Raw genomic sequence first — 22,697 nt, 5'->3', positions numbered from 1 at the left:
AGAATTGCAACACTCTTGTCATTTGTTATCACAGATGAAAAAGTCATGAGGGAGATACCCTGACTTTGCCAGGATGGGACCATTTAGGACCATTTGAACCTTGTGTTCAAGCTCTTTCCACAGCCACTTGTTGCTATAGAGTTCTTATGTCACCATGGCTGAATAAATCCTGGACAGATGCTCCTGTCATTTCTCGGAGCCTGAGGAATGTGAGCAGGGTGGCAGCTGCCGGCCGGGACAGTCTCACATGTGCGGACGTGTTCGGGCCGGGATATTCAGATAGGGCTCTGTGTCTTATTCGGGCAGCAGATTTGCAAGGAGGGATCACGCCTGCAGAAAAAGAAAAAAGGAACAAAAAAGAAAGAAAGAAAAAAAAAGAAAAAGAAAAGAAAGAAAGGAAGGAAGAAAGAAAGAGAAAGAAAGGAAGGAAGAGAAAAGAGAAAGAAAGAAGAAAGAAAGAAAGAAAAGAAAGAAAGAAAAAAAAGAAAAAGAAAAGAAAGAAAGGAAGAAAGAAAGAAAGAGAAAGAAAGAAAGGAAGGAAGAGAAAAGAAAAAGAGAAAGAAAGAAAGAGAAAAGAAAAAGAAAGAGAAAGAAAGTGAAAGAAAGAAAAAAAGAAACACTGTTGCTGAAGCCAGTAACGTGGTCTTGGCTTCTAGCACATTTTATTTTTAGCTTGTGGCCGTTTGGTTTTTATTTAATCCGTGTGCGTATAAAGAAGGAAACAAGAAGTGACCCGCAACCCCACTGCCAAAATAGCCCCCCGTGGACATTTGAAAACAAAATATGCACAGTGTTAGACATCCAAACTGTGCAGAATTGAAAAGAGGGGCCACTCCACCATCGCGCTCCTCTGCCGCCCCCCAAAACCAAGGCTCATAACACGTCCTCGCTTTCCCTTCCAAAGGGAAAAAATGCTTGTGTTTATACTAGCACGTCTCTGCGTCGGTGCATGCATTTGTGTGAATGTATGTGTATTTATATGTGCCTCTGTTTGTGTCTATACGTGTGTAAATGTTTGCATTTATGTGTGTGTGTGTATAAACATCTGTATATATATGTGAGTGTGTGCGCATGTATGTTTTCGTGTATATGATTGTGTGACAACAGCAAGGCGTCTCAGGACCTCGCCTTGGAACTTACAACCCCCTCACCTCTGCCCCCTGCTAGGGGTCAAAGCAGTCGCAAGACCCGCCCGGATCCAGGAGGCAGGAAGCGGACTAGCCCGGTCAATGGCAAAGGCACACAGCAAAGGGGTGTGGCCCAAGGAGGCGGGCTTCCTCCGGGGCCATTATTTTCACAATCCAGCACAGTTAATTATTGTACCGCATTTTCGGTGCTTTACCCGTTGAGTAGCGGATTCAAGAGTGTTTATCCTAAACGGAACAAACAGATGGGTGCATACATAAAGCAGAAACTAAAGAGTGCCAGCGAAAACAGAAAGGGGTTTAGGAGTAACTGAATTCTCCGCATGGAGGTCCAGAATTAAAAACAAAATTCTCTATTTCTCGTTCACACTTCATATATCCAGATCAAAGACGATTCATCATGGATGTTCCCGTGGATTTTGGAGCATCTCCTCCAACTTTTGAACAAGTTTTGTTAACGCTTATTTATTTTTTGAAAGAGACAAAGAGCGTGAGTGGGGGAAGGGCAGAGAGAGAGGGAGCCAGAGTCTGAAGTAGGCTCTAGGCTGTCAGCGCAGAGCCCTACGCGGGGCTCGAACCCACGAACTCTGAGATCACGACCTGGGCCCAAATCAGGAGTAAGACACTTAACGGCCACCCAGGTGCCCCTTAAATACAGTGGTTATTTTATCCAGTCTTTATCGTTTGTTCTTTCGTTACTTTAAAAATTAATTTCAGATTTGGTTGGCGGTCTGTCCTCGAATGTGTGCGACCCCATTCTCTAATATTTGCATTTACTACTCTTTTTAAATACGTGTAAGCCTTTCAAAGTTGGCTTTGTCACAAAATCAGCTGCTTTTATAATAATCATCTATCCTTTTAGCGTTTTACTCTTAAAAAAATTTTTTTTAATGTTTACTTATTTTTGACAGAGAGAGAGAGAGACAGAGCGTGAGTGGGGGAGGGGCAGAGCGAGAGGGAGACACAGAATCCGAAGCAGGTTCCAGGCTCCGAGCTGTCAGCCCAGAGCCCGACGAAGGGCTCGAACTCACGAACCGCGAGATCACGACCTGAGCCGAAGTCGGACCCTCAACCGACTGAGCCACCCAGGCGCCCCTAGCATTTGGCTCTTAAACCACAAATTATTCTTTTATATTTCAACTGAAAGAATGTCAACATATAAACAACATGAGGAGAGTTTTGTTCCTTGTTACACCAAGAGCTGAATTCTAAATGGGACACCGTGTGTTCAGATAACGACAGTCGATGGAAATGACGGTAGTGGCTGGGTCCCCACCACGGATGGGATTAGACGGATGGTCACCCAGGCAACCAGAGCATCGCTGATGCTGCTGGGCTCAGGGTGGGGCAGAGATGGTTGCTTGGCTCTCCAAACACTCAACCCGAAGGCTGGGGGGGAGGGCCAAAGTGTCACATCTTTCTGAAATAGGCCATGCTGATCCTGCCGTACATCTCATTGTTCCCTACCCTTTCCCATAGGTGTTTTGTCTCTGAGCTCTGTCCCTGTTGCTGTATGGAAACAACTATTAAATTCCTATTCTGGAAAGTATTGTAAATGAGAAGGAAGGGACTCTGTCTGGTCCTCTTTCTGAATGATTGGAATTCAGATGTGATGACTGGAGCTTGAGCAGCCATGTTGGGCCATGAGGTGGAAGCTACCTGACAGAGAATGGCAGAGCCACAAGTTAAAAGGAGCTTGGGTCTCTCACGATTGTGGAGCCACATAGCAGCCCTGAGCTGTCAGCCTTCAGATTTCTTCCCCTCTCTCTCTCTCACATTAAATATTCATATCTTTCACTTGAGTGGTGTACTAAATGCATTTTCTTACCGTGCTCAAGGACCATTAACATGTCCAAAGGAAACATCACAGGCATTACTAAACTGTAATTGGGAGAACTTCAGGGAAGTTGCATTGAATCTTTAGGTGAATTGAAGAGAGAGGCACCTGGGCGGCTCAGCGGGTTAAATGTCCGACTTCGGCTCAGGTCATGATCTCACAGATTGTGGATTCAAGCCCCATGTCAGGCTCTGTGCTGACAGCTCAGGGCCTGGAACCCGCTTCGGATTCTGTGTCTCCCTCTCTCTCTCTGTCCCTCCCCTGGCTTGTGCTCTCTCTCTCTCTGTGTGTGTCAAAAATAAATAAACATTAAAAAATTTTTAATAAAAAATTTAAAACCACGGCATCATACACCTTGCTTTATTATGTAAGCAATACCTCTTGAGGATTTCAGCATATCATTTCACAGAAAAGGAATCTTTCCATGTCAGCATAGAGAGACGCCCTTCCTGAGATATATATATATATATATATATATATATATATATATATATATATTTTTTTTTTTTTTTTTTTTTTTTTTTTTTTTTTTCTTAACACAGCAATTTGTTCCATACTATGGATGCTAAACTGTCCTCTATGAATGGATATTTGGTCTAACTGCAATCTTGGGCTAATGCTCTCTTTGCTTTTCAAACTCACACTCTTTGGGTTCTCCTGCCCCTCCTCTTGTACAATCCCTTTCCATGATTCCTCCTCTTCTGCCTGACATTGACCCCTAGTGGGGCCTGGGGGGTTGGGCCTCGACCATTTTCTCTCCCCTCTGAACACCCTCCGTCTAGATGATCTCATCCAGCTCCGTGGCTTAAAATTCCTCCCATGTCCCCATGGCTTCTAAATTTATACCCCACCCTATGTCTCCCCTGAACTCCTGGCTCGCGTGCCCAACTCTGCTTGGCTGTCTGCTGGGCATATCAAATTTAAGACCTCTAAAAATGGGACTCCTGATCTCCCACAGCTCGTTTCTCCCTACAGCTTCCCCATCGTGGTGAATGAACCCACCACCACGTAAGCCAAAAACGAAGTCAGTAAAAAAAATTTTTCTAACCGAGGTGAAAGTCACATACTAGAAAACGAACCCTTTGAAGTTGCACGTGAAGTGGCCTTTAGTGCATTCACAATCTTGTGCAACCGTCCCCTCCGTCTAGTTGCAAGAACTGTCGTCCCCCACAAAGAAATCTCGACACTGTGAAGCAGAGGGTCCCCCTTCTCCCCCTGCTCAGTCCCTGGCAGCCGCTGATCCACCTTCAAACTCCGGATCCATCTATGTTGGGTATCTAATCCAAGTGGAATCGTTTCGGCTCAGGTCACGATCTCGCGGTTCATGAGTTCGAGCCCCGCTTCGGGCTCTGTGCTGACAGCTCAGAGCCTGGAGCCTGTTTCCGATTCTGTGTCTCCCTCTCTCTCTCTCTGACCCTCCCCCGTTCATGCTCTGTCTCTCTCTGTCTCAAAAATAAATAAATGTTAAAAAAAAATAAAAATAAAATAAAAAATAAAAACTAATATATCTGTTGTGGTTATACGCATCCTTCAAGATCCCACCTCTACCAGGAAGCTTTCCTGGATGAGCCTAGGCAAGATTCGTGGCTCCAAGCCCCCGCGGAACTTTAAACTGTGGCAAAACATGCCCCGGTTAGCGAATTCTGTATTTTACGCCCCACACCGGGGATCAGAACACATCTTCACGATAATTACAGGGCTCCTCTGTCTGACCGTCAACAGGCTGACCCAGCCTGTCCCAACCACCAGACCAAGCTCCTAAAAGCAGAGCTTGTCTCACTCACTCAAGTATGCCCAGCACGTTGCCCAGAGCCTGGGACAGGGAAACTTCTCAGTCGATGTCGGGGGATCGAATCAATGGACCATTCTGCCTCCTGCTTCTCAATTTGGAATGTGCCTAAGCCCAGGGATGTGGTGATGGCAATGGCACCCCAAGGACTCACGAATCTACGGCAGATTTTCCTTGACATCCCTCACGACACATACTTAACGACAATTTTTTTTTCTTGTGATGAGAATTTTTCAGATCTCCTCTTAGCAACGTTCAGATATACGGTCCAGTGTTCTTAACGACAGTTACCATGCTGGACCTCGCATTCCCAGGACTCCTTTATGTTGTAAGAGGAAGGGTGTGTACCTTTTGACTACCTTAGCCAATCCCCATCCGTGGAAACCACTAGACTGTTCTCAGTTTTGGTGTTTCTTTTTTGTTTGTTTTGTGTTTTTAAGATTCCACATATAAGCGAGATCATAAGGTATTCCCTCTCTCTCTCTCTGCCTATTTCACTCAGCATAATGCCCTCCAGATCTATCCTTGCTGTGGCAAATGGCAGGATTTCCTTCTTTTTAAATTTTTTTTTTTAACATTTATTTATTTTTGAGACAGAGAGAGACAGAGCATGAAAAGGGGAGGGGCAGAGAGAGAGGGAGACACAGAATCTGAAACCGGCTCCAGGCTCTGAGCTGTCGGCACAGAGCCCAACGCGGGGCTCGAACTCACAGACCGCGAGATCATGATCCGAGCCCAAGTCGGACGCTTAACCGACTGAGCCACCCAGGCGCCCCAGGATTTCCTTCTTTTTAATGGCTGAGTTATAGTCCTATGTATAATATTCGTTTGTATATGAATATTCATTTGCATATGAATATTCATATATATTAACATACATATGAATGACTAGATGGACACTTAGGTTGTTTCCAGCCTGGCTATTGTGTATTTCACAATACACAATGAACTTGGGGGTACAGACACCTTTTCTAGTTGAGTGCTTGCATTTTCTTTGGATAAATACCCAGTAGTAGAATTGTTAGATCCTATGGTAGTTTTCCTTTCTTTCCTTTTCTCTCTTTTCTTTCTTTCTTTTCTTTCTTTCTTTCTTTTTTTTTCTTTCTTTTCTTTCTTTCTTTTCTTTCTTTCTTTTCTTTCTTTTCTTTCTTCCTTCCTTCCTTCCTTCCTTCCTTTCTCTCCCTCCCTCCCTCCCTCCTTCCTTCCTTTCCTGGAGAAGGGACAGAGGGAGAGGGAGAGAGAGAATCTTACACAAGCTGCACGTCCAGCACAGAGCCCCTTGCGGGGCTCGATCTTGCAACCAGGAGACCATGACCTGGGCGGAAATCAAGAGTCAGCAGGTTAACCAACGGAGCCACCCAGGCTCCCCACCCCCCCCCACCCCCCGCCCCGCCTTTTTTCTCCCCACGGTGGTTTGTTTTTTGAGGACCTTCCATAGCGGCTGCACCGTTTTCCATTCCCCGGGGGGGGGGGGGGGGGGGCAGATAGTTTTGGTTGCTGATTGTACTTCATACTTTGAGGGAAAACTCATCTTTGTGTTAAAATGAACCGTTGTGTTATGCAGCCAAACGTGAATTTTCGATGCCAAAATCCGAGACGCCGAAGAAAGGCCTATGGAACAGCTGGTTCCTTTCACCCCTAGATGAGTGGGCACATTTTCCTTCTTTCCTGGAAAACTTGAAAGGGCATGCATTCGTCCAAACGTGCCATTTCACAAAGGAAGAGTCCTGGTTGTTTATGATCAGTCAGTGCTCAGGCGAGGCAGGTGCACTGTGAGTGACCCAGGGTGAGGCCCTCGTTCTGGGGACCCGCGGGACTGGGGCAATCGTCCACGTGGAGGAAGCTGGGGGGAGGGCAGACCCAGAAAGGAGAGGTGGGAACATCACAAGTTACTAAATATGAGGGTGGGAGGGGGGAGCTGGGTGGTTCAGCCTGTTAAGCTTCTCACTTTGGCTTGGGTCATGATCTCAAGTTGGTGAGTTTGAGGCCCCCCCTTCCCCCCTCCCCCTTCCCTTTTCCCTCCCCCCTCTCCCTTCCCCCCTCCCCCGACAGTGCGGAGCCTGCTTGGGATTCTCTCTCACTCCCACTCTCTCTGCCCCTCCCTCACTGGCGCTTTCTCTCTCTCTCAAAATAAAGAAAAGAAACTTTTTTTAAAAAGTTACTAAATAGGGAGCTGGGGGGATGCTAAAAAAAATATCTATATGCGAGGTCTGTTCCTCTTTAGCTAGTATTGGGCTTGGGGGTTGTTGTTTTTAATGAGGTGGAAGCTTTTTTTTTTAATTTATATTTTTATTTTGAGAGACAGAGACAGCGCGAGTGGGGGAGGGGCAGAGAGAGAGAGAGAGAGAGAGAGAGAGAGGGAAAGAGAGAGAGAGAATCCCAAGCAGGCTCCGAGCCGCCGGCACCCAGAGCCTGCGCAGAGCCTGCCGGGGGGGCTCGAACTCACGGATTGTGAGATCACGACGTGCGCTGAAACCAAGAGGCAGAGGCTTAACCAACTGAGCCACCCAGGCGTCCCGGTATCGTAAGTGGGTTTTTAAGTGTCCGTGGGTCAGTCAGATGGATACAGCAGTCGCCCCTTAATTGCAGGCCCACCGTCTGCGGGTTTAGTTACCCACAATCAACCGCGATGGGGAAGCAGCCGGTCCTCCTTCGTGGTGCCCAAGCCTCACCACGCCCGTACCATTCCTCTCGCTTCAACCCCCCGCGGAAGGAAGAAAAAGGGCCAGCGCGGTATAATAATAAGACATTTTGAGAGAGAGACCACATCCACATAACTTTTATTACAGTGGATTGCTCTAATTGTCCTATGTTACTGTCCTTGTTGTAGACCTCGTCCCGTGCGAAACTGACAAGTTAAATTTTACCGTAGGCGCGTGTGGATAGGAAGACACATAGTATCCGAGGGTTCGGTCCCATCCACGGTTTCAGGCACCCACGGAGCGGATCCCCCGCCGAGAAGAGGGGACTCCGGGAGTTGGGAAACTGCAGCCCACAAGGACAACCTGGAACCCATGAGAATGAACGGAAAGCCCCACCGCCGGCTTCAATTCTCTGCATGATCTATGGGAAGAGCTGGTGCCCTGCCCCCCACGGAGCTGCGGGGGAGGGGGGCGGGGGGGGGGGGCTGGCGCCAAATTCACAGAAAGGAAAGGAAAAGCCAGCGGGAGTAGGTGGAGCTGAGGTCTGAGGGTGGCCCAGGCCAGCAAGGTGAGCCGGCAGGTCAGTGACAGCGTGCAGGAACCTCTGCGGGGCCTGGGGCTCGCGCAGACCTTCCCTCCGTAATGCCCATCTTGCCACCTAAATCCCATGCAAATCTCTCTTGCAGATAACTCTAAGCCAGAGGCACTTGGGGGAAAGGAATTCTGAGATGCGTAAACCCAGCTTGGCTAAATGAGAACAAAATCACATGGTCCAGAGAAGGAAAGCCGCCTGCCCAACATCACACAGCAACTGCCTGAAAAGAGCAGGAACGAAGCCAGGTGACACCCCCAGACCCCCTTTTCTCAGGGGACGGCGTGATGTTGTATGAGGTCGGATGTTTGGGCCCAGGAGTCAGGGCGCTGAAGAAGGAAGCCCTTGGCTTTGCCATTCATTAGCTGTGTGGCCTTAGGTAACTGAATTAACTTCTCTGGTCCCCAGTTTTCCTGACTATAAAATTGGGGACATTAATAGTATCCATGTCATCGGGCTGTTGCAAAATGAGATACATGTGCCAAGCTTAGCCTGGTGCCGGGCACATTATGAGAGTTTTGGGGGATGGGGGCGCATTCCTGTGTTACTGTTATTTCCAAGTGCCCTGCACTTCCGGGTCCATGGGTGATGGCACCTTCCCTCCCCCACCCGCCCTTGAAGTTTCCGTGTGGTCCTGTGATTTGCTTTGACCAATGAAAGGAGAGCAACAGTCACCTGTGTCCCCTCCCAGTGGAAACGTCCGGATGCTCCTTCGAGTGCGTCCCCCGTGCTCTCTCTTCCCTTGCTGTGGTGACCATGGGAACACACGTGACATGGAGATCAAAGCAGCCTGGGTCACTAAACCACGGCACGAAGGAGGTTGTCCCGAGAGGCACCTGGACCCACAGCCGACTTTGCACTTTGCCGGTGAGAAAAACATAAAGCTTTCTTATGTCAAACCACCGGGATGTGGGGGCTTAGCTGTTACTAGCCGCAGAACCTAATTTATCCTGACTGATACAGAAGTTAACCAGTGAATGTTAAAAGTACTAGAAACTGTTTTAGTAATTTAGTCATAGTATTTGTGATGGCATTTGTTTTTTTATTTTAGAGACAGAGAGAGTGCATGCGAGTAGGGAAGAGGGGCAGAGGGAGAGAGACTCTCTCTCTCTCTTTTTTTTAAAGTTTTATTTATTTACTTTGAGAGAGAGAGTGTGTGTGAGCCGGGGAGGGGCATAGAAAGGGGAGGAGAGAGAATCCCAAGCAGGCTTGTGCAGTCAGCACAGAGCCTGACACGGGGCTCGATCTCATGAACTGTGAGATCATGACCTGAGCTGAAATCAAGAGCCAGACACTTAACCGACGGAGCCACCCAGGCACCTCAAGAGAGAGAGAATCTTAAGCAGTTTCCACGGCCAGCATGGGGCCAAGCACGGCGTCTGGGGCTCCCCTGACCCCGGGATCATGACCTGAGCCGAAAGCGAGAGCCTGACGCCTAACCGACGGAGCCACCCAGGAACCCCCAGATTCTCTTATTTTGAAGGAAAGCCAGAAATCTGTCTTTTCGTCTGAATTGGGAATTGAAAAGTTAGCTATCGATTCAAATTTTTGAGAAGTAGACCGAGCCAAATTAAAACCGGCCTGAAGTCCCATTTCCCAGGCTGAGGCTTGCCGTCGGTGGCCTCGGACCTGAACGATTCCCTCCAACTAACAATGGACCTTTGCCAAGACGTTGTCCAAGGTCATCCTATCACCAGGTGCCACCCCGCGTTCTCGCTGACGTAACACTCCCATCATTCAGTGTGGACACTCACGGGTGGACGAGGGTGCCGTTGTGAGGTGCTGGGTCTAAAGTCTCACGGAGGGGCCACATTTGGAGTTCAGGTTGATTTCCAGTGAAAGGACTTTTCACATCCCGGGTCACCCCCGGGGTGCCCGCCAGTCCTGCCCTCAAGTTCACACATTCTACTTGTCCAGTCTGCTCCCAGGGTGACCAAGGGGGGGGAAATACTTTGAGAGCTGGAGAAGTGTCTTTGAAACTTAAGCGAGAGAGAGAGAAATCGCACAATACACGCCAGCCCAATATTGTGCCCACGTCATATATTACAATATAACCGTGGCCACGACAACTCCAAGGTGTGAAAAAGACAAAGCAAAAGGTTGTATGCAGTAAATACTCGTGACTCTTTCTGTGTTAATAAAGCTGCATTTTGGATGCGAGTTACAGAAGGTCCAGGTCCGGTCAGCTTCAAACAATCAAGACAATATGCAGATTACATAAAGAACTACAAATCGATAAGGAAAAGATGACAATCTAATTTAAAAAAACAAACAAACAAGGGGCGACTGGGTGGTTCAGTCCGTTGGGCGACCGACTCTTGACTTCGGCTCAGGTCATGATCTCACGGTTCATGAGTTCGAGCCCTGCACTGGGCTCTGTGCTGACAGTGTGGAGTCTCTCTCTCTCTCTCTCTCTCTCTCTCTCTCTCTCTCTCGCCCCTCTTCCACTCGCTCTCTATCTCTCTCTCAAATATCGTCAACGTCACTGGCCATCAGGAATATTCAAGTTAAAAACACAACGAGACTCCACTCCCCAGACCCAGGTTGCCCACGTGGAAAGTTCTGACAGTAGCTAGTGTTGGCGAGGACGTGAAAGAACCTGAGGGCCCCTGGCGGAGTGTATCTGGTCATAATCTCATAGTTCGTGGGTTCGAGCCCCCTCTCCTGGGCTCTATGCTCTAGGCTGACAGCTCGAAGCCTGGAACCTGCTTCAGATTCCATGTCTCCCTCTCTCTCTGCCCCTCCCCTGCTCACGCTCTGCCCCTCTCAAAAAACGGAATAAACATAAAAATAATTGTTTTAATCCTAAACTTCATTCTGATCGGACCGGGTTGAGGCATCCAGCCCCTAACCAATCTCTGTGAGCTGGGGGATGAAACACGCTGATTGGCTTAGGCCTGGGTTACCTGGGTGACCGTTTCTGAACCAATCACTGTGGCAGGGGGGTGGGATTATGATGATTAGTCCAAGCTTATTGGCCCAGTCTGGACCTGGGGGTTCGGAGGAAGTCAATCCAACTCAAACTTTATGGCTTTTATTACTGGGCTGGGGAGGGGGGCGAATGGACATTGTGAAGGTGATCGTATGTGCAAGCCATTTCTTTTTCTTTTTCTTTTTTTAAATTAATTTATTTATTTTGAGAGAGAGAGAGAGAGAGAGCAAGTGGAGGAGGGGGAGAGAGAGAGAGAGAGGGAGAGAGAAGGAATCCCAAGCAGGCTCACTGTCAGCGCAGAGCCTGATGCAGGGGCTCAAACTCAGGAACGGGGTGGGGTGGGAGGGAGATCCTGACCTGAGCCCAAGTCGGACACTTAATGGACTGAGCCACTCAGGGGCCCCTCTTGTTTTCTTTTTTAAAAATACAGTTGAGGGGCTCCTGGGTGGCTCGGTCTGTTAAGCATCCAGCTTTGGCTCAGGTCATGATCTCACGGTTGGTGGGTTCGAGCCCCGCCTCAGGCTCTGCGCTGACAGCTCGGAGCCTGGAGCCTGTTTCAAAGAATGTATATATTTTGAAACAATCACAGACTTACAGGAAAGTTGCAAGTGGGGCACAAAGCATTCTGTTTCCCTCCTGAACCATTTTGAGAGAAAATGGCCAGTGCGGTGCCCTGAATGTTGCAGTGGGTGTGTCCTTCAAAGACATTCCGAGGTAAAGAGACTTATGTTCTTTTTGGTCCCTAAGTTTAAAAAAAAAAAAAAAAAAAAATTAACGTTTATTTATTTTTGAGACAGAGAGACAGAGCATGAACGGGGGAGGGGCAGAGAGAGAGGGAGACACAGAATCCGAAACAGAATCCCCCCCTGGTCCCTAAGTTTTATATGAGCCAACGTACAGCCCACGGTCCTCCACCACACTTCCCATTTACTCACGTGTTTGTGTCTACACAGACTCCTGGATTCTGATTTTATCAGGGGGTTATGGTCTCATTTGTCACCTCGGTGCTCAAATTGTCCCAGATGGGGCCAGCGGGAGCCCTCCGAGCTGGCTCTCGGTCCTTCCACCTGTTCTCCTCATTCTTTGGCCATTTCCTGACTTTCTCGACACCCCCCCCCCAAAAGATGCTCTGGGATAACCTTGTATCTCCTCTGTCCCCTCTCCCTGGAATCAGCCATTCTCTCCAAGGAGAAGGGAGGGTGCTGTTGAAGGCAGGGGGCTGACCCCTCACCCCTGAATGACCCCCTCCGACTCCGATTTCAATGCGGCTGGCCCCGGCCAATGGCAGAGGCGATGCTCTAGCGGTTGCCATGGAGACTTCTGGGGCGCCCGAGCCGGTGACGTCACTGCGGGAACAAGTGCCGCGGCCACAGCCACATCCTTGTCTTCTCCGGGCCACGGGGCACTGAGGGCGGCCTCTGGGCCAGCCAGCCTACCTTCTGGGCCCCCCACCCACGACACCCCGGTGGCAGCAACCCCAGGGAGATCCGGCCTCCCAGATCTGCTGAGACCGCCAGGGCCGGGGAGACCTTTGGAGACCGTCCGCAAGAAAGGACAGCGCATCTCCGGGCCCTCCTCGGTGCGGCCTTGCCCAGGCGGGGGGGGGGGGGAGCCCCCAGCCGGCTGGCAGGCGGCACCTCCGTTTCACTCGGCCTCAGTCCCCGGGATCTCCCGAGAGCCCCCTCAGGGGGAGGTTTACAAGAAACCTGGACGCCGGGGCCCTGTGGGCAGGGCCAGGGGCCTCGTCGACTAGAGGGACCGACCGGGCCCCTTGCGGCCTGTCTCCGGCTCAGCCTTTGCGAGGGGATCGTGGCATCCTGGATCGCCTTCCGGATCCCCGAGGCAGCTCGGGGGTGCCCCAGCGGGCATACTGCTGCCTCCGCGAGCTGGGCAGGATGCTGTTCGGGGTGAAGGACATCGCCCTGTTGGAGCACGGGTGCAAGGCTCTGGAGGTGGACAGTTACAAGTCCCTGATGATCCTGGATATCCCGGAAGACTGCGACCACGAGGAATTCGAAGACATCATACGGGCCCCCCTGAGACCTCTGGGCAAGTTCGAAGTGGCTGGGAAGGCCTTTCTGGAAGAAGAGAGGTCCAAGGCAGCCATCATCAGGCTGGCGGAGGACCTCAATTATGCCGTCATCCCCAGGGAGATCAAGGGCAAGGGCGGCCTGTGGAGGGTGGTCTACATGCCCCGGAAGCAGGACATTGAATTCCTGACCAAGCTGAACCTCTTCCTGCAGAGCGAGGGCAGGACGGTGGAGGACGTGGCCCGGGTCCTGAGGCAGGAATTGTGCCCCGCAGTGACGGGCCCCAGAGAGCCACCTGCCAGAAAGTGCCGCGCGCCCCCCGGGGCCGGGGAGAAGCAGCCCGGGGCTGGGGCCACCGCCGGGGCGGATGCGGCGCCGCCTCTGGACTCCACGGAGAAGCCGAGCAAGCCTGGAGATGACAAGAGAGGCAAGAGGAAGCATAAGAAAAACCGGCGAAGGCACCATGCATCTGACAAGCTGTGAGGTGACATGGGGAGGGCGCGGGCCCGGGGAGGGGGGAGGGCGCGGCAGAGCGGGGGGTGGGTGTCATCTGAGGGGGTGCGGGTGCCGTTTGAGCGGATGTAGGTAATATTTGCTTGCGCAAACTCACTCACTCAACCAATGTTTTCTGGGCACCCACGGGGTCCGAGGCACAGCTTCGGGCACTGGCCATGCAGCCGGGAACAAACGGACCCACGCCTTGCCCTGGCGACACTCCCAATTCAGTATCCGAGTAGGTGCGGGGAACACCTGAGTCGCTTGACCATACGAGTGATGGGTGGGTGGCATCTGAGTATGAACGGGATGTGGGCGTAGCGGGGGGGCAACATGTAAGTGTGGGGGGAACACCTGGGGATGTGCGGGGGTATCATTTGAGGGGGCGAGGGTAACTTCTGGGTGAAGAAGGGTCTCAGAGACCCTCCAACAACGTCTGACAACCTGGAGACCCCAAGGGAGCGGCCGCGAGGTCGCAGGCCGAGCCCAGAAGCGCCTCTCTCCCTGGAGACGGAGGGCCGTCCTCCCCCTCCCCCACCTCGCGTGAGCAGGTGTTTACAGGAAACGGAAGAGGAGAAACAGGGCCCGGGAGTCCAAGGTTGTGCAAGAGGTCTCGCGCCAGAATTGAGGAAAAGCCAAGAAGGAGGAACGTGTCAGGGAGCTCCCTGCTCTGGGGAAAGGCCACTGTCCCCTTCAGCACCGCCGTCCCCTCTCTGTGGGCTGAGGTTGGGGGACAGCGAAGCATGTGTTGCCAGGAAGACACCCAGAACCTTCTGGCTTTCAGCCCTGCTGGAAATCCCACCATTGCAAAGTCTAGACCCATTTTGGTTTTTCAGCAGTTTCGTTTGGTCTTTGGTTGGTTTGCTGGGGGGGTTGTTTTTGGTTTTGTTGTTGTTGTTGTTGTTGTTGTTGTTGTTGTTTTGTCTTTTAAAAGGATGTACCTTGAATGTGCCTCTGGCAGAAAGTCGTCCAGGGTGGACCACCCCTGTTTTACACATGGCAAGCAGAAACCATGCCTGACAAAGTGAGATGCCTGCTCGCCACACCTGAGGAGCTCCGTGCTCTGGCGCTTGACTCTCAAAAGCTGTCGCTGTTCTGTACTCGCTCGGTGTCCCTTACAGGGATGGTCAGACGGGGGACTCTTCTGCTCTGATTGGCGCCTGGGCTTGGGACGTGGGTCTCCCCAGATCCACCTCCAGAAGCTCTGACTTGCGCAGAGGGGGGGCTCGGCTCTCCAGAGCAAAAGGCAAGACTCCCAGGAAAGAGTCCAAAAGGAGGTAAATAATTAAAGAGGTCACCTTCAAGGGTTATCGATTAACAACATGAACCTTGAGTCCCCCCGTGACGGTGAAGAACAACAACAAAATTAGTCAGGTGACATCCAAATGTCCATGGGGAGACAGAGCTCTCATTCGGGGACGTCTGACCTTTGAGTCTGTAAACTTCCATTGGTTCAGGGATTTGCAAGGGTTGAGCAGAATTTCTTTTTTTTTTTTTTTAAATGCAATCTACACACACACACACACACACACACACACACACACACGCAGAGGCTCAGATTCTTACCTACCGAATTGTAATAGTGGAGCCAGCCCCCCAATGTATTACTATGGTGGGCATCAGTCATGTCCTTGAATTCCAGCATCCAGCCTCTGTTCTCATTTCTATGGGGCTGCCCCCGTGGCCCCCTTAGCAGAGCCCAGAGGTGGAGATTCTCTCTCTACCCACCCCTTCACCTTGGCAGCCAAGGTGCAGGGTGCAGGACCCACCCTCAGGCGGTCAGAAATTCCTCTCAGGTCCTTGCATTCCCAGCAAGTGTCAAGACCGAAGGAGTTTCTGGAGTTCGCTTGCAGTGACAACCCAAAACCCGAAAGACTCTGATTTCTGTAAACTCCCCAAGCTGACTCTGCACCAGCAGCCTCCACATCCCTTTTTGGTGTAAAGATTTCCCTGCCCTCCCCACGTGTGTATTTGATCTTCTTGCCAAGTGCATCTAGGGTCTAGAAGTTTGTAGTTTTCTATTGATCTTTTCCGCCCTTGTAAGTTTCCAGCCTGGGCAAAGCCACTCACAGTGTATCCTTCTACTGTGTTCACCATTTCCTTTTCCTCTGAGTCCCAACTGGAACAAATGCTACACAGACCTCAGGCACCTTTGTTTGTTGCATGCTGGTCTCCCGTCAAGGCACAATCATTGCATCGTAACAAGGGACAGTGTGACATTTCTTACCGTCTTATCGCAGTGTCAGGGCTCTTCTTTGTGCTGATTGTGAGTTTCACGTGTTTCCTCTCCACCGTTCATATTTGTGATCCACGACGTTGAGTGGTCGTTCAACGTTGCCCCTGAAACCGAATCTACCGCTTCTCAAGGTTTTCTGGAAGAATTTCCGGACAGAGCGAAGCAAGCGGTTGTGCAGAACTGTTACGGTTTGAAGCCAGTTATCTGTGACTCGAGGCATGGCTGGCACACAGCAAATCCTGAGCGAAAATTCCCCAGGGGATGGGACACGCTGGCTGAGAGAAGCCTGCGGCTGGCCTCTGTAAACCCCCATTTTCGAAAGCGGGTTCAGTTAAAACGCTTCATCGTTCTTTGCGGCTCAGGCCCTATTGTACAAATATGAACGTGTAAAATAAACGTATTCGGATGCACACACAGTATGCTCTTTGATATGTGGGGGGAATCCATGGGAGATCTCATTTGGAAAAACAATCTAGCTGCCAAAACAACATTTGGGGCTTTTTTTTTTTAAAGTTTATTTATTTTGAGAGAGAGCGCGCACGTGGAGAGAGGCTGAGAGAGAGAAAACCAACCCCAAGCAGGCTGTGGGCGCAGAGCCTGATGCAGGGCTCGATCTCACCACCGAGAGATCGTGACCTGAGCTAAAATCAAGAGTCAGACGCTTAACCGACTGAGCCAGCCACATGCCCCTAAAAAAAGCATTTTGAAAACTGCGTCCATGAGTTGCCTGAAGTTTTCCAGGGCTGGATGATTTTTTGTAAGGGGCGTCATCCTATCTCATGGCCAACGGAACACAAAACACGCAACGCTCTTCTCTCCCAGTGGCTCCCAGGGGCTGAGGGAAAAGGTGAAATGGTTTATCTGGGATAAAAACAAGATCCAGGCTGTGTTCCAGGGACTGTGCCCAGTTTTCAGTACTCATTAATTCACTGTATCTTCCCAACCCCCAAGGTATGGCACTATGGATCCACAATCCCTTATCCAAAACCCTTGGGCCAGAGGTACTTCAGGATTCAGAGAGTTGCAATTCAGGAATTTCAGAAAAGTGAGACAGTGTCCACGTTTTATGCTGTGTAATTCACCCCATGGACAGGTTTGGGCACCTCCCATAATCAAGCCTATTATATTAGTGTTCTGCAGGGAAATGTAGGATTTTGACATTAACAGAAATAAATTAAGACTATAACTAGCCCCCTGTCCTCCTAGATCTTGTCTCTAAATGTTTTCCTCCTTCTTGGGGGGTGGGGGGAGGGGTGATGCAAAGCTCTCGGAATTTTTTGGACCTCAGAAGGTTAGGGATGATGAGTTGTACTACTCACACTACGGATAAGGAAAACGAAGCTCAGGTTAGGTGACCTGCCAGAACCACACAGGAAAGCTCAAGAAGGACCAAAGCCCGGGTCTTTCTGTGGACAGTCTGTGCTCCTGACGCAGGGCTGGGTCTCTCTGCGGCTCCTCCAACAGTGCTCCCTGAGGACCACGGATCCTGAAGGAGGGCTCTGAACCTTGGAGAGGCCAAGCTGTATCCGATTCCCATGGGACTGGCGCTGGTGATTCCCCATGGGTTCCCCAGATTGCCTCTCTGTGCTCCTGCACCCTGCTCTGCGCCCTGGGAGACCGACCACCCTGCACTACATTACCCAAGCTCCTTTGCCTGGACTTCCGGGCTCCTTTCATGACTTCCGGATGGGATCAGCCAATGGGAGGCAGCAGCGGAGGCAGGGGGGCCGGGAGGAGAGAGAGAGGTCGGGGTGTTTCTTCCCCGCTCTCTCGCTGCTGGGCTCCCTCTGTTTTCTGGAAATTGTCATATCCTTCTAAGGTGATACATCTGTCTGTGTGGTCACTCCTCTGCCCACACTCCTCCTTGACTTCCATCCCCCTTCAGAAAGAAGCTCGACATCTTCATAACCCGCCCACCTCAGCACACCATCTGACGACACTAGCCATCCCCAGACACGCTCCTAGCCACCTCAGAACTTTTGCCCCGTGTTATTGCCTCTGCCTGGGACACTCTTGTATGACTCCCACTGACTCTTACCCCTTAGGTCCCTTTTTCCAGGAAGCCTTCCAGGCCACCCCCAGGATGGATTGTTCCCCTTAGTGTATCTCCTTATAGCTCCCCTGTATTTTTCTGGCTTGGTATGTCTCCCGATGGTGATTAATTTATTTGTATAGATCTGTTGAATGCCAGTCTTCCTTGTAAGACTATGAGCTCCCAGAAGGCAGAGCTGGGTCTATCTCGTTGCCCACTATATCCTCTGGGCCCAGCACTGTATCTGGCACATAGTAGGTACTCAAGAAATGCATATACAGGTGTGACTGTTTTCCTATAGGTTGTATTTTCATTCAGAAACGGTAAAGCCATGAGATAAGGAGATGGCTGTCATTGAAAAGATAGTTAGGGGCACCTGGGTGGCTCAGTCGGTTGAGCGTCCAACTTCGGCTCGGGTGATGATCTCCTGGTTTGTGAGTTCGAGCCCCACGTCGGGCTCTGTGCTGACTGCTCAGAGCCCGGAACCTGCTTTGGATTCTCTGTCTCTCTTTCTCTCTGCCCCACCCCCGCTTGTACTCTGTCTCTCAAAAATGAAAAGCATTAAAAATTTTTTTTGAAAGAAAGAAAGAAAAGATAGTTTGTTACATTCCATATTCTATCAAGAGGATGGGACATGTCACACCATGGGGTGCCATATGATGAAACACCAGCATTGGTCAGGAGGCAGAGGGAAGAGCAGGGGAAACCGTGGGCAAGAGCTTTTATTGTGGTTTCTGCGGGAAGGAATGGGTGAGGCAGGGTAAGCAGTTTTATGATTGGTTAGGTTGAATAATTTCAGCAGATTCTGGGGTGTGGGGGCTGTCCCTTCTTGTCCGGGACCTGGCCCTGGGGTGAACAGAGCAGGTGGGTGGTGCCAGAGTGTGAGGGCCTGATAAAGGACATAGGTGGGGGTGTGGGCTCTGGTCTGGTCGGTTTGCATTTAAGGAACATGCTCCAAGGCCGGCACTGCTTACTTTCTCTAGAAATTTCCTAACCCCGGCGGGGCAGCCCCTCAAGAGTCAGCAAGGCCCCAGACATCAGAGCGGCAGAATACGGAAAACAGGGGCACCTCAGTGGCGCAGTCGGTTAGGCATCTGCCTCTTGATTTCAGCTCAGGTCATGGTCTCACGGTAGTGGGATCGAGCCCCACGTCGGGCTCGGCACCTACAGCGAAGAGCCTGCTTGGGGTTCTCTCTCTCTCTCTCTCTCTCTCTCTCTCTGCCCCTTCTCCATCTCTTGAAATAAATAAACATTAAAAAAGAATACGGAAAATAAAAGACAGTTGTTACGATAACACACATAGAACACAGACAAATATCTATGCACGTCAATAGTGGAACTGAATCTGAAATTCCTCGCATTGGCTCACTAGGCAACCTGCCAGTTCAGGAAGCAGATGCATCTGTCCCATGTACGGTGAAGAACAGAGTTGGACTTATGGCCTGGGTTCAAGTCCCGATTCCTCCGCTTCCCAGAGCATGGGCCTGGGCAAGTCACTGACCTCCTGTGTCTCAGGTTGCTTACTTATAAAATGGGGGTAGTGGTAACTTAGTTCCCCAAGGGTGGGGAGGAGTGTACCCATGCAGACCTGTAAACGACTTAGCACAGCGGCTAAGAGGGAGAAAGCTGTTGAGCGTTGGCCACTGGGATCCTGGGTCTGGTGACTGTTGTGTTCCGCACGGACAAAGAACGCATTAGCCTGGTTTTACATCTCAGACTCCTGAACTAAATGTGTCCCCAGCTTCCTCAGAAGACAATCTGGTCTCTGGGTAATGACAAGCGGCTGCTTTGGAAGCCGAACAGAGTAGCGAATACACCGAGGTGATACCCCTCGGGAGACAGTACCTGACTCGCGCCCCCAGCATCAACGGGACACATGACAGAGAGAGTGTCCAAGGCTTCAGAGCTGCGCAGACAGACCTGGGTTCAAATCCTGACTCTGCCACCGACTAGCTGTGTGCCTTCAGGGAGGTGACTTCACCTCTCTGGGCCTCGGTCTCCTCATTGGTAAAGTGGGGCTAATATGACCCATGCCACAGTTTCTTTGCAGCAGAGAGAATACAGACCCACAGGCTCTGGGGGCGCCTGGGTGGCTCAGTCGGTTAAGCGTCCGACTTCAGCTCAGGTCACGATCTCGCGGTCTGTGAGTTCGAGCCCCGTGTCAGGCTCTGGGCTGATGGCTCAGAGCCTGGAGCCTGCTTCGGATTCTGTGTCTCCCTCTCTCTCTCTGCCCCTCCCCCGTTCATGCTCTGTCTGTCTCTGTCTCAAAAATAAATAAATGTTTAAAAAAATTAAAAAAAAAAACAACACAGGCTCTGGGGGTGCCTGGCGGCGGGGTGGCGGGGGGGGGGGGGGGGGCTCAGTCGGTTAAATGTCCGACTTCAGCTCAGGTCACGATCTCATGGTTCGTCCGTTTGAGCCCTGTGTGGGGCTCTGTGCTGACAGCTCAGAGCCTGGAGCCTGCTTTGGATTCTGTGTCTCCCTCTCTCTCTCCTCTCTCTCTGCCCCTCCCCACCCCCTCTCTCTCTCTCTCAAAAAAAAAAAAAAAAAAAGAATAAAGTTTTTTAATTAAAAAAAAAGAAAAAGAAAAAAGAAAACTCCTGAAAAAGGAACCCTCTAGGGACGGAAATCAGATCCGTGGTTGGGAGTAGGCAGAAGGGGGATGCCACGGAAGACACTAAGGAACTTTCTGGGGGGTGATTGAGTCTTCCATATCTTTTCTTTTTTTTTTTTTTTAATGTTTCTTTATTCTTGAGAGAGTCGCAGAAGCAGGTAACACCCGTACCTGATTCTGGGGGTCAGGAGACTACAACGGTAACACCTTCACTTCGGGGATGATGGTTCTTGAAAGACAAGGTCACAGAAGAAAACGTGGATGTTTTCATTTGGAATTTGCCTCATCCGAGGCTGGGGAATTACCCGCCACACCGCCGGGGTCTAGATTTGTTCCTTGCGCCTGTGGTAACAAATTACCACAAACCGGACAGCTCAGAAGAGCAGCAGTTTATTCCCTCGTGGTCCTGGGGACCAGAAGTGCAACACCAAGGTGTCGGCGAGGCTGAGCTCCCTGTGAAGCCTCTAGGAGAGGATCCTTCCTTCCTTCTTCCAGCTTCTGGTGGCTCCTGGCGTTTTCTGGGGCGCCTGGGTGGCTCAGCTGGTTAAGCGACGGACTCTCGGTTTCGGCTCATGTCATGAGCTCACTGTTCATGAGTTCGAGCCCTGCATTGGGCTCTGTAGGGAGCGCGGAGCCTGCTGGGGATTCTCTCTCCCTCTCTCCCTCTCTCTCTGTCCCTCCCCTGCTCACATTCTCTCTCTCAAAATAAATAAACTTAAAAAAAAAAAGAAAAAGGATACTCCTGATGCCCCACCCAGATAATCTAGGGTAATCTCATCTCAAAATCCTTCATTACATCTGCAAAGATCCTTTTCCAAATAAAGTAACAATTTCAAATTCCAGGGATTTGGACTGGAAATCTGTCGGTAGCCACTATTCAAACTATTACAAGATCTCTGCAACTCCCACCCCTCTTTTAAGGGTCCCTCTATGTTGCTCAAATGGGAGAAACCCTAATGTCCAACGTGGCTCTTTGCAGGTGCTGTGTGGTATTTCCAAGTTCCTCTCCTGTTTCTGCCCAGCCCCACCAACCATCACCTCTGTCAGAGTCACTTGGAGAGATTTTTTTAAATGTTTATTCATTTATTTTTGAGAGAGAGAGAGGGAGATTGTGAGTGGGGGAGGGGCAGAGAGGGAAGGAGAGCATCCGAAGCAGGCTCCACGCTGACAGCAGAGAGCCTGATGAGGGGCTCAAACTCACGAACCCTGAGATCATGACCTGAACTGAAGTTGGACGCTTACGCGATTAAGCCAGCCAGGCGCCCCAGGGAGATTATTTTTTTTAACACAGTACCCCGCTCCCCACCCTAAGATATTCTGATCCAAAAGGGTGAGCTCGGGAAATTGAGTGATTTCTAAAACTCTCCCCAGTGATTCTAATGTGCAAACCAGATTTGCGAATCACTGCCTTAGAGAAACGTGCTGGGTGAATGGATGAATGAATGAATGAATGAATGAATGATTTTTCAAAAGTACAGCTATTCTAACTGCTGGCTTTGCTTCTACACTTGCCAAACAAGCTCCAGATTCTGGGTTGAAGAGGGGAGAGCCAGGGGTGGCCCGATATGTGGCTGGTTCTGGTGGTCAGAACGGGGATCACAAGGCTGCTTCCTGCTTTGTTTGTTGAGCACCTACTACGTCTTGTCAATTAACCCATTGATTAAAAACTGTAGGTAACTAACATCCTGTTCACCCCAGACAGGGATCTGATTTCTGGGCATTTGAGACGCAGGACAAGTCTAGTGACTGTGCCAAGGTTACAAATGTCACCTGGGGCGGCCGGGGCGGTGGGGGAGGAAGTCTTCACGGATTGCCCACCAACCTTGTTCCCCATCCCCAACCTACCACAGGCAACTGAGAAAATAAAGGAGCCGTTAAAGGTACAGGGGGTGGAACGTAAGGAACCTGAGTGTTTCAAGGCTCTGTCACTTACTAGCTGTGTGGCTTTCTTTGGCCTCATCTTTTCTCATCAGAAAAATGGGAATAAATACTTTAAGAGGGGTTCTAAGGAGGAAAAGAAAAAAAATGCATAGGGACAGAGACAACGTAGGTGTCCAAAGTGAGTAATTATCCGTATTATCATGTTCCCTGTTTTCGGGCATACCGACGAAGGGGGGAGTTGTCACAAAAAAAGAAAATCAAGATTGATCTGCATACACAGATACGGAAAGGCTTCAAGACAGGCTATGAAGTGAAAAAAGCAAAATTTAGAGTTAATAGATCTGGTGCAATCCTCTCGTTCATTCACTCAACAAACATTTTGAGCGCCTGGGGTGCCTGGGAGGCTCAGTCGGTTGAGTGTCCGACTTCGGCTCAGGTCATGATCTCATGGACCATGAGTTGGAGCCCCGCC

General features: G+C 50.5%; 1 protein-coding gene and 1 long non-coding RNA gene across 7 annotated transcripts in view; both read left to right on the top strand.

Moving 5' to 3' along the window:
• The first annotated feature begins 7,941 nt into the window (after nt 1-7,941).
• LOC122208188 lies at nt 7,942-8,899 on the top strand. Its single transcript, XR_006197147.1, has 3 exons — nt 7,942-7,993; nt 8,100-8,253; nt 8,697-8,899. It is a non-coding gene; the product is annotated as an uncharacterized LOC122208188 (long non-coding RNA).
• Nucleotides 8,900-12,555: 3,656 nt separating this feature from the next.
• Nucleotides 12,556-22,697, top strand: part of PNMA8C (PNMA family member 8C) — a 31,327-nt gene continuing 21,185 nt past the window's right edge. Inside the window, exons 1-4 of one of the 6 annotated variants that reach the window (XM_042918975.1) lie at nt 12,556-13,451; nt 14,424-14,739; nt 15,507-15,728; nt 15,830-16,048. In XM_042918975.1, the coding sequence (XP_042774909.1) occupies nt 12,833-13,450 (618 nt within the window). In that variant the 5' untranslated portion in view covers nt 12,556-12,832 and the 3' untranslated portion in view covers nt 13,451; nt 14,424-14,739; nt 15,507-15,728; nt 15,830-16,048. Of the gene's footprint in view, nt 13,452-13,617; nt 13,701-14,423; nt 14,740-15,506; nt 16,049-22,697 lie in introns of those variants that run through there. The other 5 variants (XM_042918972.1, XM_042918976.1, XM_042918973.1 and 2 more) reach the window with 5 other exon arrangements.

This window comes from Panthera leo, chromosome E2, assembly GCF_018350215.1.
Source record: "Panthera leo isolate Ple1 chromosome E2, P.leo_Ple1_pat1.1, whole genome shotgun sequence".
NCBI classification, from domain to species: Eukaryota; Metazoa; Chordata; class Mammalia; order Carnivora; family Felidae; genus Panthera; species Panthera leo.
The sequence above is the reverse complement of the archived record's forward strand: the minus strand, read 5'-3'. Positions and strand labels throughout refer to the sequence as shown.